This window comes from Vulpes lagopus, chromosome 7 (assembly GCF_018345385.1).
Source record: "Vulpes lagopus strain Blue_001 chromosome 7, ASM1834538v1, whole genome shotgun sequence".
Classification (NCBI taxonomy): domain Eukaryota; kingdom Metazoa; phylum Chordata; class Mammalia; order Carnivora; family Canidae; genus Vulpes; species Vulpes lagopus.
In genome coordinates, this window is record NC_054830.1 from 1,258,807 (window position 1) to 1,277,643 (window position 18,837).

At 53.9% G+C, this 18,837-nt stretch overlaps 1 protein-coding gene and 1 long non-coding RNA gene across 4 annotated transcripts in view; one reads left to right on the forward strand and one right to left on the reverse strand.

The window, feature by feature from the left end:
• Nucleotides 1–7,438: 7,438 nt before the first annotated feature.
• On the reverse strand, nt 7,439–10,039 carry LOC121495626. Its single transcript, XR_005989028.1, has 3 exons — nt 9,913–10,039; nt 8,436–8,524; nt 7,439–7,859 (listed from the first exon to the last, which is right to left on the reverse strand). It is a non-coding gene; the product is annotated as an uncharacterized LOC121495626 (long non-coding RNA).
• Nucleotides 10,040–10,068: 29 nt separating this feature from the next.
• Nucleotides 10,069–18,837, forward strand: part of DOT1L (DOT1 like histone lysine methyltransferase) — a 67,313-nt gene continuing 58,544 nt past the window's right edge. Inside the window, exon 1 of one of the 3 annotated variants that reach the window (XM_041763312.1) lies at nt 10,069–10,152. Coding sequence is in view for 1 of the 3 variants with exons in the window: in XM_041763310.1 (XP_041619244.1) it covers nt 11,486–11,566 (81 nt within the window). In the remaining 2 variants the exon portion in view is untranslated. Of the gene's footprint in view, nt 10,153–11,176; nt 11,567–18,837 lie in introns of those variants that run through there. The other 2 variants (XM_041763310.1, XM_041763313.1) reach the window with 2 other exon arrangements.

Below are 18,837 nucleotides of genomic sequence, written 5' to 3' on the forward strand. Positions count from 1 at the left end.
CTAAGTTTTGTCCATGGTACGTCATTTGATGCCCATATGTGGTTCATATAAAAATCAGAGGCTGAGCGCCTGCCTTTGGCCCAGGGCACAATCCTGGAGACCCTGGATCGAATCCCACGTCAGGCTCCTGGTGCATGGAACCTGCTTCTCCCTCTGCCTATGTCTCTGCCTCTCTCTCTCTCTGTGTTTGTGTGACTATCATAAATAAATAAAAATTAAAGAAAAAAATCAGAGGCTGGGTGGCTCAGTGGTTGAGCATCTGCTTTCTGCTCAGGGTAAGATACCAGGGTCCTGGGACCATTGGTACATCTGCATGGGGTTTGGGAGGGGAGCCTGCCTCTCCCTCTGCCTGTGTCTCTGCCTCTCATGAATAAGTAAATAAAATCTTTAAAAAAAAAAATCAAAGGTTGAGCCCCCTCCTCCACAACACATGCAACTGCTAAGCAGCAGAGACAGGATTTGAACTCATATTTCAACTTCGGTGTCCCACCTTCAAAAATCCCACAGAGGGAAGCTCTGATTGGGCCACTTCGTCACCGACCAAGGCCTCTGTTGGCTGGAACTCCCGCCCACCCGATAGGCTGCTCCCCCAACCTACAGGGCTGGATGCTTTGGCGAGGGAGCCAAACCCTGTGAAGGAACTCTGATCACATGACAGCATCACATGACAGTAAATACAGCTGCTCCGGCCCCCAAAAGTGAGGGGGGCCACTTCCCCCAAAGGCCCCCCTGTGCCTGTGGCAGGTGTTTGCATTTCTGGGGAAGAGAGAGATCCACCTGAGATACAGGACTGCCCATTAAATTTGAGTTTCCAGTGAACACTGACTTTTGTTTAACTGTAAGCATGTCCTGTTAAATATTTGGGACGTACTTACATTACAAAAATTATTCGCTGTTTATCTGAAACTCAACTCTAACTTGGAATCCTGTATATTCAATTGCTAGATCTGGCGATGCTGGTTCCAGAGACTCCCTACCGCAGATGGTTCACAGGGAGGACAGGGGAGTGACAGAGGGAAGAAGCTTGTGAAGACTCCATCCCCGCCTGGGCGCTAAAGCCCTTCTGGCTTGTGGATCCTGGTCCTACCTGCTCCCGCCTGTACTGTAGCCCCGCTCCCCCTGTTTCTTTCCCTTCTCTCCTCCCATGAAGAAGAGAGAAATATGTCTCGCTCCTCTCTTCTCTTGAATGATCCCAACATCCCCTGGAAGTCTGAACAATGAACCACCGTACCGACCTCTTTATGTTCCTGCTGGAACTGTGGCTTGGAGCTACTGGATGGCTCATCTCACATTAGCAACAGCTAATCCCAGCTTCTTCCTCTGAGTTTCAGGATAACCCTTTCTCCACCACTGTCTGCTTCAGTGCTGAAAGCCCATCTGATACGGACTTCCAGGGACTCCACTGTGGTCCCAGGAAGTTAGATTTATTAACTTGCCACAGCATATGAGACCACATAATAGAGGATGTATGGAGTGTCTCGTGAAAAAAGGGGGGAAAAAAGGAAACGGATGACGGATTTGAGGGAAAAGTAGAGTTTGGGTAATATTTACATGAAGCAGAGTTTGACGGGCTCAAAGCTAGCCAGAGCTATGAGTGAAGAGGTTGGTGTTAAGATTGGGCTAAGATGCAGAGATGGAGTTTTGTTTCCTTGGAAACTGTCATGTGAGATGTTGTGTCTAGACAGCCTAGAAGCTCCCCACCTGGATGGGAAATGCAGACTACTTCTCTGGGTCAACTTGACCTAGCGGGTTCAGACCCTCCAGACAAGAGCAAGATGTTGTATTCCCACCAATGAAACTGATTTTAGAGAACAACATTGTCCCTCCTATATCTTTAAACTTTAAATTAATTAATTAATTAATTAATCTATTTATTTGACAGAGAGAGAGAGCACAAGCATGAGGAGCAACAAAGAGAGAGAGAGAAGCAGACTCCACACTGAGCACGGAGCCCGATGTGGGGCTCAATCCCAGGATCCTGAGATCATGACCTGAGCCAAAGGCAGATGCCATCCACATGCTCCCTGCACTATATATTTTTTTAAAGATTTTATTTATTTATTTAATTTCATTTTTAAGATTTTATTTATTTATTCATGAGACACAGAGAGAGAGAGAGGCAGAGGGAGAAGGAGGCTCTCTGCAGGGAGCCCGATGTGGGACTTGATCCCAGGACCCCCAGATCAGGCCCTGAGCCAAAGGTCGATGCTCAACCACTGAGCCACCCAGGCATCCCCCTGCACCATATCTTTAATGTGATTAACAGAAGCCATTCATACAGACTCACATCATATATCTCTGTCCCATTACTTGGAAGACTTAAAGTCCGTGGCACCCAGCACCTAGACCTTGATTTTCTAATACCATTCTCCAACAAAAGGAACCAGGACTCCGTGGAGAGATGGCTGCTTCTAGACTGAGGAAATACACAACATGAGCATGGAGCATCTTGTAGTACCAGGAAGTCAGTGTTTAAACAAATCCACTACAGAGATGGGGTTATGTCAACAGGACGCAGGAACCAACTGAAAGCCCAGTGCCCAAAGCTGAAACAATTTTTGTAGTGAAATACAGCCAGGTTGGATTAAACTCAATTATAACATAAATATCTATGAATCCATATTGATGTAAATAAGTGATTAAAGAAATTAGTGGCAAAATAGACCTCCCAGGAAGAAAAATTCAAAAACAATTCCCATAAATACTCAACCCTCAAGGAGAGGGAGCATAATTTCCAATTTATAAATGTGAGGCATGCATAACAGCTTGGAAACAAATGGAAAGAGGTGAGGGGAGAATAACTTATAGTGGAGACATTTGACAAACACACCTCAACCCGGTGATGAAGATCACCAGTGATAAGTCATATTGATAGAATGGACCCTTATTTTTTTTAAGATTTATTTTTATTTATTTATGATAGACATAGAGAGAGAGAGAGGCAGAGACACAGGCAGAGGGAGAGGCAGGCTCCATGCAGGGAGCCCGACGCAGAACTCGATCCCGGGACTCCAGGATCACGCCCTGAGCCAAAGGCAGGCGCGAAACCGCTGAGTCACCCAGGGATCCCCTAGAATGGACCCTTAATATGGGATGACCCTTCACCTCTGTCATCTTCTTCGCTAACCTATAACTGCAGTCCAATCATAAGAAGAACACCAGACAGGCCCCAGTTCAGAAACATTGTACAAGATGCCTGATCAGCACTCCTCAAAACTGTCAAGGTCATTAAAAACCAGAAACAAAAACAAAAAAAATACCAAGAATATTGGGCACCTGGGTGGCTCAGTGGTTGAGCGTCTGCCTTTGGCTCAGGTTGTAATCCCGGGGTCCTGGGATCAAGTCCCACATTGGGCTCCCCACAGGAAGCCTGCTTCTCCCTCTGCCTGTGACTCTGCCTCTCTCTGTCTGTGTCTCTCATGAATAAATAAATTAAATCTTAAAAAAAAACCCAGGAAAATCTGAGCAACTGCCTCAGCCAAGAAGAGCTCAAGAAGACATGACCACTAAATATCATGCAGTCTCCTGGATGGGATCCTGGAACCAAAAATGACAGAATTGGGAAAGTCCTGGAGTCAGGAAGTAGGTGGTGGGAGCCAAAGGTTGGGGGAGGTAAGTGTTTAATGGGGACAGAATTTCAGCTTGAGATGATGAAAAGTTTTGGAGATAGATGGTGGTGTTACACAACACTGCAAATGTTCTTAATACCACCAAAATGTAAACTTAAAAATGGCAAATTTTATGTTATGTGTATTTTGCCACAATTAAAACCAGCAGCAACAGCAGCACCAGCAGACTCCAAGAATCCTATGTGCTTGACCAGATAGATGGCTTCTGGAGGCTGCCACGTGGTCAAAATAACAGAATAGAGTTTCTTTTTTTGTTTGTTTGTTTGTCCTTTGTTTTGAATCAGCATGCTCAAAACAACTGGTATATTTAGAGGCCAAAACTTGGACACTTGAGGTTGTCCAGGAGTGACTTTGCATAATTCCTAAGAGATATGTCAGTAAAGGGAGGGCTCTCCTCAATCACAGATCTGCTTACTGCTCATCCGTTGGGACTCTCCAAGTGTGAAAATATTTAGAGGTTCCAGGAAAGCTCTCTAAGCTCTTGGGCTGCCCTAGAACTACCTCCCCTACCCCACCCCCCAACTCGAGGCCCAGTAAGGACCTGGGAAAAAACGGAGTCCTGGGGTGTAGTTAGTAAGACGAAGTAGGAGTTAGAGCAGCAGAGACCCACCCCCCTGGCTGTGAAAGGGAAGCGGTGGGGGGCGGGGGGAGGGCATGGGGGGAGTGTTTCAGTACCATGGAGAGCTCTAAACTGCCCAGAAAAGGCTAAATGGCCAAATCCTGCCAGAGTGTGTGTGGAGGGGCCCGGGGCTGGCGGGGGCGGGGGGGGGGCATCCAGGGATGCAGGAGCCTGGACTAAAGTGGGTGAGAGAGATGTAACCTCAGAGCCCAGGAACTTTATTGGGGGGTGGAGAACTCTCCAGTAGATCTGCCTTAGTGAGAAACTGGGTTCCTGCTTTTCTGAATCCTATATTCAGCTCTGCATTGCCTTCCTCCTGCCCGCAGGCACTTGGCATCCTGCATGTCGCAGCCCTGGTTAACAGGCTGGGCTCTGGAGTTAGACCAACCCAGCTCAACCGTAACTAGCCGCTTGTGACTCGGGTAATCACTAAACCCATCCAAGCCTGAGTGTTGTTTTTTTTTTCCCCACCGGCAAAGTGGGATGTTTATAAAGAATAGTAGGTAGATAGATGTCCCTCAGAGATGTCCACCTCCTAATCTCCAGGACTTACAGAAATGTTAGGTCACGTGGCAAAAGGAACTAAGGTTGTAGATGGAATTGAAGTTGTGAACAAGCTAGCCTTAAAATGAGAGTTTATCCTGGGTTGTCTGGGTGGACTCAAGGTAATCATAAGGCTCCTTAAAAGTGGAAGATGGTCAGGGAAGTAGCAGCTGGAGCTGCTGCTGGCCCTGGAGATGAGGAAGGGCCATGAGCCAAGGAATGCAGGCGGCTTCTAGAAGCTGCAAAAGGCAAGGAGATGAATCCTCCCCCTAAACCTCCACAATGGAGCAAAGCTCTGCCCACACCTTGGTTTTAGCCTGGTGCTTTACTCAGAGTACTCCAGAGATACGATGTATGTGAAACAGTAAATTTGTGTTTTAGTTTGTGGTTCTTGGCTACAGCATCCATAGGAAACTGATACAAAAAGAATATCCCCCCCCCCCCCGGGGTCCTTGCAGGATCAAGTGAGATTGTGTATAGAGAGCTTGGCTTAGCCCGGGCATACAGTCAGTGCTCAATAATTGGAAATGGTTGAGTTGTGAAACAGTCTTATTGCAGGGAACTCAGAAAACCCTGGGATTCCGAGGTACAGGGACCCGGATCCTGGAGCAGAAGGAATCCGTTCTCTCCTATTACTGCTGCTACTTCTGACTTTAAAGTGGGCCCCCACCAGCTGGCAGCTTCACCATTTCCCTGCTGGGGAAAATTTGGTGAATTCACCGAGATTTCCCAGAGCATCTGGGAATCAGATGTTATCCTGTGCTTGTTGGTCTTTACCATGAGGAAAAAAAAAAAAAACTATTTGTGGGCCTTGTGGGGTGTGTCATAAAAGCCATCAGTGTAGTGGAAATGGTCATGAGCTAAATTTCCACTAGAAGAAAATACTTGCGTTACAGAGATGGAGGGCTGGGATCCTGCATGGGGTGAAGGATGGGGAGGTAATCCACTGTTTGCTGTGTTTTGAGCTCCCATAACCTAAACCAGGGGGTCAGCAAACCACAGCCCCTGGAGCCAAATGGTGCAGGAAAATTGGGGGGTGTTACATTTGGGGACACGGGGGTGCTCTTCCCCAGCCCCCTGCAAGCATGCGTGGTAGGCATGCATGGCAAGGCAGCTGACTCCAAGAGGCAAGTGTGCTTGTGCCTCATATCAGGGGCTGACACACTTTCTGTAAAGGACCAGGGAGTCAATATATTGGCTCAACTGTGCAGTGGTGGTGGAAAAGCAGTGGTAGTTGATGTGCAAATGAATGCATATGGTTGTGTTCCAATAAAACTTTATTTACAAAAATAAGAAAGTGGGCTGGCTTAGACCCTACCCTAAGCCAACCCTCTTTAAAAGAGAAAGTATGTGCCCTTAAAGTCTCTCAAAATAACTTCAAGAGGTCTGGAAGCTTCCATTCTTTTTTTTTTTTTTTAATTCATTTATTTACTTTAGAGGGGGAGGTGCAGAGGCAGAGTGAGTCTCTCTTTTTTTAAAGATTTATTTATTTATGATAGACATAGAGAGAGAGAGAGAGAGAGAGCAGAGACATAGGCAGAGGGAGAAGCAGGCTCCATGCCGGGAGCACGATGTGGGGACTCGATCCCGGGACTCCAGGATCGCACCCTGGGCCAAAGGCAGGCGCTAAACTGCTGAGCCACCCAGGGATCCCAAGAGAAAGAGTCTTAAGCAGACTCCACGCTGAGCTCAGAGCCTGACTCGGGGCTCGATCTCAGAACCCTGAGATCATGACCTGAGCTGAAACCAAGATTCAGATGCCCAACAGACTGAGCCAAGCTGGTGCCCCGGAAGCCTCCATCCTTATCCTCTTACTGACATTAGAACGCCTTAAGGCTCGTCTACTGGAAGATGAGACCAGAAAGTAGAGGTGAGCCAGCCCAGCTGAAGCCCTTTAGACCAACCAGCCTATCACTGGCCCATTGAATGTCCACACGTATGTGAATAAATCCCAGGCAAGACCAGCAGGAGAAATATCTAGGCTCAGTCCAAACTGCTAACCTACAGAGCAACGTATTTGCAAGCATGTTTACGTACCTATATACGTATATACATATATTTAAATACAAATATGAACTTGCTCATCATGCTAATCTGCACCCTGCTCTTTTAAATACAACCTACCGTGTCCATCTTTCTCCATGAGGACACTTTTTAAAGTTTCATCTGCTGGACGACCTTTAACTTGGCATACAGATTTGTGATCCTCCTTCCCTGTCACACAGATGCATCCGTGCACCCACTTGTGCCAGGAGTGATCTCACTGACCCTAGGACAAAGCAAATGACACAACAGGAATACCGAGAGAGGGTTCTCAGGGGGTTCTATATTTCTGGGACAGAAGCCTATCCTTGTCTGCAAAGCTGGTTATCATGATTATATTCGCTTCTAATTTTTATTTTTTATTTTTTATTTTTTTTTATTTAATTATGATAGTCACAGAGAGAGAGAGAGAGAGGCAGAGACACAGGCAGAGGGAGAAGCAGGCTCCATGCACCGGGAGCCCGATGTGGGATTCGATCCCGGGTCTCCAGGATCGCGCCCCGGGCCAAAGGCAGGAGCCAAACCGCTGCGCCACCCAGGGATCCCTCGCTTCCAATTTTTAAATATAATTGTGATAAAATATGTTTAAAAATTTTTTAAATGACTCAGATGGTAAATGTTTTTTTTTATTGAAGCATAGTTGACATGCTATAGTGTTAGTTTCAGGTGTACAGGTGATTTGAAAATTATATACATTATGAAATGCTTACCAACGTAAGTGTAGTTACCGTCTTAGCCGTGTCTAAGTGCATAGCTCAGGGCACGAAGCACACTCACCTCTCCGGGCACCCAGCCCTTCTCACCCCTGGTGGGCTCAAGCTGGACTCTGCGGTTGCATAGACCCAGCGCCTGTGCAAGGGTGGGGGTCCCACTGAGGCCGCTGGTGGCAGAGCGCGCCTGTCTCTCCCTCTCCCACCTTCCCCCATGCCAGGCTCTTCTCTGCGCCTCTCAAATCATCAACCTGCACTCGAGTCCTTGATCTCAGTGTCGACTCCGGGGAACTTCTGTGGCCAGAAGAGGTGACTCTGCAAAGAGTTAGCAGCCCCAGGCGGGTGACAGAGGCTGTAGTGTGTGGGGGGCCGGCACTACCTCTCCAGCTCTGCGTGCCATGTGGATGGGCACACATGCCTGTCGTTTCATCCCCAGGGCCTGTCTCAGCCCAGCCTGGCTGCCTCTCGCTACATCACCTCCAAGGGTGCAGGTGGCCGGATGGAGTCCCTGCCCTGGCAGGATTCTAGGGGAACTAATTGGTCAGAATAATGTTGGAGCAGAGTCTCTCCCCATTGGCACTGCTGACATTGGGGCCAGGCTGTTCTCTGGGGGGGGGGGGGGTGTCCTGGGCGCTGTGGGGTTTGAGCAGCATCCCTGGCCCCACGCACTCAATGTCAGCCTCACCCCTAGTTGTGACAAGCAGAGATGTCCCCAGACATGGCCCAGTGTCCCCTGGGGGGCAGGATTGCTTGAGGTGAGAGCAGCCGTGTTGGGGCAGCCCGCGTGGGCCCCTTTCGTTTCAGGACCTGCATTTAAAGCTGCCCCTCCCTCCTCTCCCTCTCTTCGGTGGTCTCCTCGGCACCATCCCCACATGCTAAATTAAGTCTTACCAGCTTATTGTTTGCTGCCCTTTCTGGGACGCGAGCTCTATGAGGGCATGGGTTTCCATCCACTGTCCGGGCTGCTATGTTCCCAGCACCTGGAAGAGGACCTGCCTTGTAGCAGATGCTTAAGAAATGCTTGTCGAATAAAGGATGTGAGCAAAGAGATGAGTGGATGGGTGAAGGTTCCCAGGAAGGAAGGCAGGTGGGGGAGATTTCCTTTCCAGCTGCGTGGGGGTGGAAGTTAAATGCTCAGTAGACTGACGAGCCGTCTCTGTTTGCCCAGAACAGAGGGGTTCCCCGTGTTTCCAAGCGCCAAGACTGGGACAGTCCTGGGCAAACTGGATGGCGGGTCACCCTACGAACCACTGTAATGGTACCACAGCAATGTTGATGGCAAATAACTTCTTTGTACCAGGCCCTGTTCTAGCACTTTCTGTGGTAACTGACTCAACCCTCTCAAACATCCTGAGGCAGGGACTGCTGGCACCAGCTGCTCCAATGAGGAAATCAGCAGAGGTTCAGAGACTCACCCAAAGTCAGCTGGCAGGGAAGGGTGGGCCAGGATTGGAATTCTGTGGGTACAGAGCAGGTGTAAAGCATACTGCGGCCCCACCTTGTCTGTGGGGTCCAGGAAGATTCTGGAGGATGTGAACAGAGAACCAGACTAATGGCAGAGGGAGGAGTCTTAGGAAGAATGTTCCAAGCAGGGGAAAGGCACGTGCTGATGGCCCCAGGCCAAGGTCACACTCCTCCAGGGCGTGGCCTGACATCCCTCAGATGGTGGGGGGCGGGCAGGGGAGGGGTGGGATGGGAAGCAGCTGTCTGTGGCCACTCTGGTTGGCTGCCAGAGTCAGCGTCTGAAAGGTCCCTGGTGGGGGGTCTCTGCGCAGCAAGGAGAGGGTAGATAATAGATGGAGAGGAAGGGAGGGGAAGGGGGGAGGTTACGAGATGGAGGAGGCGGGAGGAGGGAGGAGGAAGAGAGGGTGTTTCCTGAGACACATGCTTTGGCTGCCTCTGTGTCCTATGGGACGGATGGAAGCTAAAAATAGCCTGAGAGCCGGGGACCCCGAGATGACTGACTGGCTTCCCACCCTGGGAGGACAAGGGGTGGCTCTGGGCTTTGGGTTCCTCAGGCTGGGGACCCTAACCCTCGTCTCTAGGGCCTGGCAGGCTGTCCTGAGCTCACAAAGTTCAGGTTGGCTGTGTGATCCATGGGCGGTTTGTCCCTCTCCAGAGCCCTCCCTCCCTGTCACCTGGGTAACAGTCTGGCTCCCTCACTCCTCTTCCTGCTTCTTCCTTTACCGCCCCACCCAAACCTCCGGACCCATTCTCTGCAGAGCAACCAGGGCTGTTTTTAGAAAGGTTTTTATTGACAGACCTACAGAAAGTGCATGACAGATACCTTCTCACAGGTGAATGTCCCTTTGTAACCCCTCTGACCCCTGGGGTAACCACTATCCTGACTTCTAATGCCCTCGGTTACCTGGCCTTGGTCTAGAGCTTCCAATAAATGGAAGCTACTGCAGCTGGTCTTCCGGACCTCGCCTCTTTCCCTCTGCATCGGGCGGCCACTGCGGGACTGCGGCGCTGTCAGAGCTCTACCTTCCACCTGCCTGACCTTGGGCAGGTCACTGCGCCTCAGGCTCCTCACCTGGCAAGAACGGACACCATCACCTGCGCTCCTGGGAAGCTGTGAGACCTCGGGGAGGTACCGAAAGGGCAGGTGTGTGTGGCTCCCTTGCTGACACATAGCGGGGGCTCCATTATAACAGGTGTATCCGGGTTCTCCAGACACGCGAGAATCCGTAGAAAGTCTGTGTGTGGGATCCCCGGGGTGGCGCAGCGGTTTGGCGCCTGCCTTTGGCCCAGGGCGCGATCCTGGAGACCCGGGATCGAGTCCCACGTCGGGCTCCCGGTGCATGGAGCCTGCTTCTCCCTCTGTGTCTCTGCCTCTCTCTCTCTGTGACTATCATAAAAAAAAAAAAAAAAGAAAGTCTGTGTGTGCACGTCTACACACACACACAAAGACGTATAGGTGTGCATACGGCCTGTATACACGTGCAATACACCTACACGCATAAAACATGCAGTGCACATGTGCAGACATATGCACACGTACACAACAGGCACAGGCATGCACGGCACGCAGGTGCATCTGCAGGTGTGCCCGCACGGCACGCCCTGTGTGTACAGGCTTGCACGGATAACTCAGGTCCACATGGGCACGACATGCACGCGCCTGTGAGCAGACACCTGCACCGCACATGGGCGCACACGCACACACGCACAGCTCCGTATTATACACCCGCACATGCTGCTATTTTAGGGACTTGAGTCGTGTTGACGTCGAGCCAGGAAATCCGCAGGGAAGAGCCGACGCCGCAGCCAGGGCCTGGAGGCCGCCGCAGCGTGCCCGGCTCCCCGGCGCCCCCCGCACACGCTCCTCCGTCCAGCGCGCGCGGCGGGCGTCCGGCCCTGCGGGAGTCGCGGCGGCCCTGGGCGTGCGGAGGGAGGGAGGGAGGGGCCCCCGCTCCTCCGGGGCGGGGCTCGAACCTGTCATCCCCGGCCCGCGGGGTCTCCCCGGGTCCCCGCGTCGGGCCGGCGGGGGCGGCCGAGGGCAGCCGAGGACGTGCGTGCGTGCGTGCGTGCGGGCGAGCCCACGGGGCGGGCGGCGGGGGGGGCGCGCGCGGCGCGGCGGGCGGGGCAGCGGGCGCGCGCCGCCTCCTCGCGCCGGCCCCCCCCGCGCGCGCGCGGCGAATGGTTCGGCCCGGCCCCCGGCTCATTGTGCTCGCCTCACGCCGGCCCAAGATGGCGGCGGCGCTGGAGGCCCCGGGCCTGTGACCACAAAGAGGAGCCGGGGGCCGGACGGGAGCGCGGCGGCGGCGGCGGCGGCGGCGGCGGCGCGGCCGAGGCCCAGGCCAGCCCCCTCCCCTCAGCCTCCCGCCCTCCCGCGCTCCGCCCGCCCTCCTCCGCCCGCCGCCCCGCCCCCCGCCGGCGGCGCCGCGCCCCTCCCCCAGCCGCCCGACTAGCATGGTGCGGCGGCCGCGCGCGCCGACATGGGGGAGAAGCTGGAGCTGAGGCTCAAGTCGCCCGTGGGGGCCGAGCCCGCCGTCTACCCGTGGCCGCTGCCGGTCTACGTGAGTGCCGCCCCCGCCGGGTCCCGCGGAGCCCCCGCCCGAGGGCCGTTTGCGGGGCGGGGGCGGGGGCGGGGGGCGCCGGGCTGCGGAGCCGGGGACGGGGGGGGGGGACGGGGCCTCCGGGGGTCCCGGCGGGGGAGCCCGCGCGCCGCGCCCCTCGCGCGCTCGGGGGGTGTCGGGTTTTGGGAAGCGGCGGCGGCCGGGGGCGGGGTCGCGGCCCCCGCCCTCCGCCGCCGCGGGGTTTCGCGGCTTCCAGCCCGCCGCGCGCGCCGGAGTTTTTCTATTTTTGCTCCTCCCGCGGCGGGAGGCGGGAGGCGGGAGGCGGGAGGCGGGAGGCGAGGTCGAGCCCGGGCCCCGGCTTTTCCGGCGGGCAGCGCCCGTGCGTCCGTCTGTCTGTGCGTGTGCGCGCGCGTGTCCGTCCGTCCGGCCGCCCGAGCACTGCGCGAGGCGGGAAGACCGACGTCCGAGGTGACGAAACTGGGGAGAACCTTCAAAAGTCCAACCGTCCCACCGGCCGCCGCCGCTCCCTCCGCCCAGGGACAGCGCTCCGCACGCGCCCGTTGGCTGGCCTGGCCGGCGCATTCTTTAAAATCGAATTGTTGTTGTTGTTATTATCATTATTATTATTATTATTATTTTCATCCTCAGCTCGCACGCAGCGCGGTCGCTCTTTAGCCCGGCGCGGCTCTGGGAGTTTTGACAGATGCGTCCCCAGCAGACAGCAGAGGCCGCCGCCCCTTGCCAGCAGCTAGCTCACCTCTCTCCTGCTGGGTGCCGCCGCTCCCTCTGTCCCTGTGCCTTTTCCAGAAAGTCAGATAAACGGAATCAGCAGCTGGCAGCCTTTGATTCTGGCTGCTTCGGCTGCGCAGAGCCGTGTTGCCGTGGGTATCGGAAGGCCGAGTCCGGTCCCATCTTTTTCTCATTTCCATGTTGTGCTGGCCAGTGGGGTTGGGCCGCAGCGCGTGCGGGATGCTTCCAGGCAGGGGGGTGGTGGTTTAGGGATAAAGCTGCTCCGAGCATGTGGAGGCAGGTTTCTGCATGAACTTGACTTTCCGTGTTGGGAAGCGTTCAGGAGGAGGACAGGGCGGTGAGGCCTGTGCCGCCGCGTGCGACATTTGTGCGTCCCCCCTGGTCGGCGGTGCGGAGTCCTGGGAGGGTGAAGAAACGCCCTGGGACCCACTGTCCAGGCCCTGGATGCCCAGGTGAAAGTTCATCCAGGCAGCCACATCATCCCCATCCATCATCACCGCTTTCAACTTGGAGCAGAGCAAGGCTGCGGCGGTTCGTGCCTGTTGTAAATAAGGTCTTCTGTGTTGGACCTGGCGGGACCTGGCTTTCTAGGGGTCGGTGGTTCTGAACTACAAAGTGTCTTTCCCTCACCGGCCAGGCCCCCCGGTTGGCAGGGGAGGGCATCGTGCTGCCTGGCTGGCCGGGCACTCTGCCCGGTGTCACAGGCCTTTTCCTGGTGTGGCTGTCCACTGCCAGGCCAGTGGGCAGGTGGGCCCCGCAAAGGCTTCAGCTCCCTGCAGTGGCAAGCAACGCTCTTGCTACAGCCTTGTAGCGAAGTCTGTTAATTTTCTGTATCCCTGCTGAGGAGGAAGTTTGCTTTCTCATGAAGAGGGAGGGGCAGTCCTTTTAGGAGGCTTCGTTTTGTGACGATTCAGTGATGAACACGTTAAGGAAACGGACAGCTTCATAAGTTAACTTTTCAGAAGATCGGATTATCATTTGACTGCCTGTGTGAAATGACGGGGCCTGTTTGTTCGTGGATCCATTCATTCTGCCGCACCTACCGGATACTTAGTGTCCCTGCGGATGCAGAGGGCAGTAGATGGTATTCCCATCCCCAGGAAACTTATAAATGTAGGGAAGTCGGTGATCTATAAACACAAAAGTTCGACAGTTACGCTGCCACCGTAGAGATGGCTGTCAGCTGAGGTGGTCCTTGGAGGGAGGGGCTCCTGGTTTTGCCCTGGGGGAGGTATGGGTGGTTTCTTGGAGGTGGGGGCGTCTGTAGGAGGAAGTAGGGACAGCCACAACCACCCACACTGGGAAATGCCTACAGTCAGAAACAGGCTTTTGGGGAAATTGACAAATAGGCAGAAATAGAGTTTTTGGGAAATTGACAAATAGGAGGAGGGGGGCAGGCTGAGTTCTGCTCCTTCCATGACTTCAAGTTCTAGGATACCTGCCTGCAGCTCACCATGGCCCTGCTTTTGGTGGGAAAACCGGGTCTCAACTGGAAGGGAGGTGGTGGTATTTTTGGCTCTCTGGCAGCAGGGCAAGAACCTGCGAGGGCGTGTGGAGTGGTCCATCCCCTCCGTGACTTATTAAGTCTGTGGGCGGGGGAGCAGCCCCAGCGTGACTGTCCCCGCCTACAGCTTCCTCTGGGGAGCCCACGATTCTCTGATGAATGCCCTCTGAGCAGTCATGCCCTTTATGCAGGGCGATGAGTAGTAGCTGAAGTGGGCGGCCAGAGTGAGCCTCCCTGTGACTCAGAAAATATTTTCTGACGCTGACCTCCTCTTGTGTGAGCCCTCTCCCTAATCCGCACTCAGGTGGAAGGCAGATTAACCCTTACCCAACCTTGTGTGGGCGGAGTAGCTGCTTTAAACCGGGCGGGACAATTGGGAAAGCCTTTATGTCATATGTGGTTGTTAGTTTTCATAGTCTGGTTCCTAGGATCCAAATGCCTGCAGGTCCCCTGTTCCAGATGGGTAGGAGACCCAGGGAGTGGGAACTTCGGATATTCATGAGGGGAGGCGGTGGCAGGGCTGCAGGGGACCGGCCTGCCCAGTCTCCCCCTGGGAGCTCTCCCCCTTTTTTCTTAAACTATTAATTTCAAGATAATTATAGATTCACTTGAACCCATAAGAAATAACAGGGGCACCTGGATGGCTCAGTCAGTTAAATGTCTGATTCTTGGTTCAAGCTCAGGTCATGTAGTCATGGGTGATGAGATTGAGCCCCCTTGTTGGGCTCCGTGCTCAGCGAGGGGTCTGCTTCCCTCCCTCCCCCTCCCATTGAGTGCAGTCATGCGTGCGCGTTCTCTCTCTCTCTCTCTCAAATAACTCTTAAGAAGAAAAAAGAAATAACAGAGACATCCAGTGTTCTCTTTATCCAGCTTCCCTCAGTTGTGACATCTTACAACCAGAGAGCAAGATGAGCGTGTCGTTGGTATTGGAACAATCAAGAAACAAAGCATTTTGGGGTTCTCTTTTGAATACAGGGACCTGCCCACTGCTGACAGTCTGCTTCTGGGAGTGCTGGGCCCTGGCCCCATATTTCTCTCCTGGGGAACTTCTTACTCTGCCTGACTTCCCCTGCAGAGTGTGCCTGGGGCTCCCTGCCTGTGGGAATAATGTTCCTATTTCCTTTCTCTGGGCCAGGGTTGTACTTGCAGAAGACTGTCTCTTGCTTTCCCTGTCCCCTTGAGCTGTCCCTGCCGTTCCCACTGGCAGGGGCTCCCGGTAGCCCAAGCCCATGGCATTGATTCTGTGTATTTGCCGAGGACCTGCCGCATCTCGGGGGTGTGTGTGCGTCTTTCTGCCACTCCACGGCCCACGTGTGGCTCTGTTATGTCCCTCAGTGCCTCGCCATTCCTCTGCTCTCCTAACCCCTCTTCCTGACCACATCCAGTCTTCTCCCCTACCTGCCTGGATCCACCCTTCTAGTTCCAAGCCCTTGGGCCTTGTTCCTTGGCCTCTGCCTCTCAGGCCCTCTCTTCTGCATTGCACCGGTCCCTCTTCCTGTCCGTTGCTCAGCATCTGGGGTGCTGCCAGTGGAGGTTGGGAGGTCAAGGGCTATGTGCTTTATTGTGCAACCACCCTAAGCCTCAGTTTCCTCTTCTCTAGAGAGGGTTCGTGCAGCTTGAATTCCTCTCAGCTAGTCGTGGGGGTGTGTGGGCTAATGCCTAGAAAGCATTAGGTTCACTCCAGGTGCGGACAGGGGTGAGTGATGGATGTTCGCTCAGACAACACTTTGTCACTTAAAAGCCCGATACTTTTTTTTGGGCGCTGAGGGACAGGGCTTTCTGGGCTTTGTGGTAGGGCTAGGGATAGAGGGGGCACAGCTAGTGGGGGTGAAGCATGGCCTGCAGGGCACCAGGAGCCCGCAGGAGGCTTGGTTTCTGCTCTGGACGGTTGTTTTGCTGTGATCTGCTTAAGGGGTTAATGGGGTTCTGTGTTTCCCCTGATCTGCATGTGGCTCATTGCAGGTTGGTCTACTCTTGCTCTGAGGGCGAATGCTGGGCTGTAGGACCTGGTTCGGGGTCGGGGCTGTCTGCCAGACCAAGATGTGCCAATACAGAGGCCAGGTGCAAGGGCTGGTTGGGAAGGAGACACAGGGAGGGACCAGGAGGACAGTCAGCAGGATGCAGGGGCAGCAGTGGGTCTTGTGGGTTTTGTTTATAAGTAACAGCTTTACTGCATTATAATTCACACGCCACTCCATCTGTCCATCTAAAGTACAATTCCTTGGACTTTAGTCCATTCACAGGGTCATACCACTGCCATCTTTAGTCCCAGAACATTCCATCACCCAAAAGGAAACTTATCCTCATCAGCTTTCATACCCCACTCACTGCCCCCAGCCTCAACGAGCGCCCTCCCCATGCGTGGACGAGCCACATGTCACACATGTGGATTCACACACCGTGGGGCCTCCTGTGTCTGGTTCCCTCCCTGAGCGTGTGGGCTCAGGGTCCGTCCCCAGGGTGGCATGTGTGGGCACCTGGCTCCTGCTTATGGCCAAGTGATGTTCCCCTAACTGGATGGACTAGGTGGTCAGTGGGTGCTGCTAGGATGGCGCAGCTCCACACTCCTTCCTTGTGGGGGCTCCGTCCTCCAGACCCCCTGCTTGTTGGAGACCTCCTAGCACAGCACCCGGGGCTGTGAACCACTGAGTTTGTGCCTCAGTGAGGTCTGATGGGCCCGGCTGCTCTGGCCTTCTGGCTGGGCTGAGCGGCGGGGTGGGCGTGCATGCCTCCATACCAGCCTGTGCTTGGCCCCTCAGACTGCTCTCAGGCTTTCCTCAGCATGCCCTCCCCGGTTTTCCCTCTTTCCACCCCAAGCTGTATTTAGGGCTGGCCTTGTGGGATCCCTGTGGCCCTTTCTGCTGTGACTGGAGGGTCTCGTGTATTGATTCTTTCAGTGGAGTGCCTCTTCATGATCCTGTGCTAATGGCCGTACCGCAGGCCTGGCGTGCTGCTGGGATGGTGTTGGGCGGGATTCTCCTGCCCTGTAGCACTGGGGGCTGCAGGTATGGTGGGCCAGGTGCTTTTAGATGTGGCCCTGTCCTCTGAGCAGCCTTGTTTGTTGCAAGGCCTGCACAGGTCACAGTTGGTGCTGGGTAGCATGGCCCCATGAAGAGGGGTGCGGCGGAGGTGGTGGCGGGAGCCCAGGCCTCCTTCCTGGTGAGTCATTGCTGGCTGTCGTCACAGAGCAGAAACATTCCATGAGAGCCAGGATGCGTCACAGGTGAGTGGTTGGCTTGGCACCCTCCTCCCCCGAGAGAAGTTATCTGAGCAGCATCAGCTGCCCTTGTTCTGGACCCTTTGCAGTGTGACATTATTTCAGGGGCCACGTAAGTTTAGTCCTTAAGACTAGTGACGCTCAAAACCAGTGACTGGGTGAACCTGACTTTCTGCAGCTCCTGGGAGCGCATTTGCTGCTCTCACGGATCCCATGCTTCATCGTGGGATAGTGGCTTGTTCCTCGTCACTCAGCTCAGGAACCAGCACACCCCAGGCAGGTGCCCCAGTGTAACCATAGTCACCGTGTGGGTCTCTGCGTAATTGGGATGTTTTGCCGCGCTGTCACCTTCTCTCCCTGTGCCGCCTCCTGCTACGGACAGCAGGCCCAGAGCACCCTGGGGTACCACTGCTGCGTAGACACCAGGGCTGTGAGCTGGGAGATTTCTCCCCCGCACAGATGTCTCGCTGTGTGGTTATGTGGTGTCTGAAGACCCAGACAGTTGAGGGCGGGTCTGGGAGAAGGACTGGCTCAGGTAGGAGGGCTCCTCAGCATAGGTGTGTCCCTATGGGCTCCGGTTTACAAAGGAGGGAGCCGCGCACAGAGATTACAAGACCCATCTGCGGTCCTGTTCCTTCCAGACTGCAAGCCTTCCTGCAGAAGGGCTCCCTGCTTGGTTTAATGCTGTGGAGATGGGTAACCGTGTTTGAACAGGAGCGGCCTTGGTGCACCTGAGCCACCATCTTTGCCCAGCCCCTCATCCCCCGCTTCTCGCCCTGCCCCGCTCTGCACTCCATCCTGAAGGATAGGTGTGAACCGCAGACCTGACCCCTTGTTCACCTCCTGGACCACCATCAGTAGCTGCTCTCTGCCTCAGGGGAGTTTGCAGAGTCTTCCTGCCTGCTCTGGGCACCACACATTGACCTTCCTCTCCTCCAGGCTGACCTCCAGGGGGGATTAATACCCTCCTACCCCAGCCTTCTTACTGTTTTTTGCTCTTCACTTGCTTGTACATATGGTGTCTATTTTTGGGTTCTTGCTTATTTGAACTGGAAAAGGTGCTATCACTGTAAATGCTTGAATTGTCCATGTGAAGACCAAACCATAAATTAACTGTGTAGCTTAATCGTGAACTGAGACCAGAGTGGCACTCTGTTCTACAGTGATTAGGAATGAGCGCTTGTTTTGTCACAGGGCCGTGTTGTAATATCTGTGAAAGGACAGGTTTTGGGTGAAATTTAAAGTGATTATTAAGAGCAAATTGGCCATGTTGAGTTTTGAGATGTTTAAACAGAGTCAGACTGTGATCTATTATATTCTTTAATGTGGATGTTATGTGTTTTCCTTATTTCTGAGTTGAGGAATATAAAGTTTTAGAGGGGGAAGAGTGGAATCATTAATATATTCAAAAGACTTCAAATACGCTTTCTAAAAATTTTTTTAAAGTAACCTTTAGGCCCAACGTGGGGCTTGAACTCACGACCCTGAGATCAAGGGTTGCATGCTCTTCCGACTGAGCCGGCTGGGTGCCCCTAAGTGTATTATGTTTATCTTTCTACTGTTCCTGCCAAGTAAGGAGGCAGCAGGCAGTGTTTCTATCAGGTGGATAGGAAGGCCTTCTGGGGTGGGGGCGGGGTCAAGGGTGAGGGCAAGGGCGAGGGCAAGGGCGAGCTGAGCGCAGGCCAATAGTGGGCCGAGCGCCATGCATGTGTGCAGAGCACATGCAAACCTGAAAGCACTTTTCTGGTTTGTCTGCGTTTGGAGAACTTTCTGTCTGACCTTCCTGTGCAACTTTTTGCA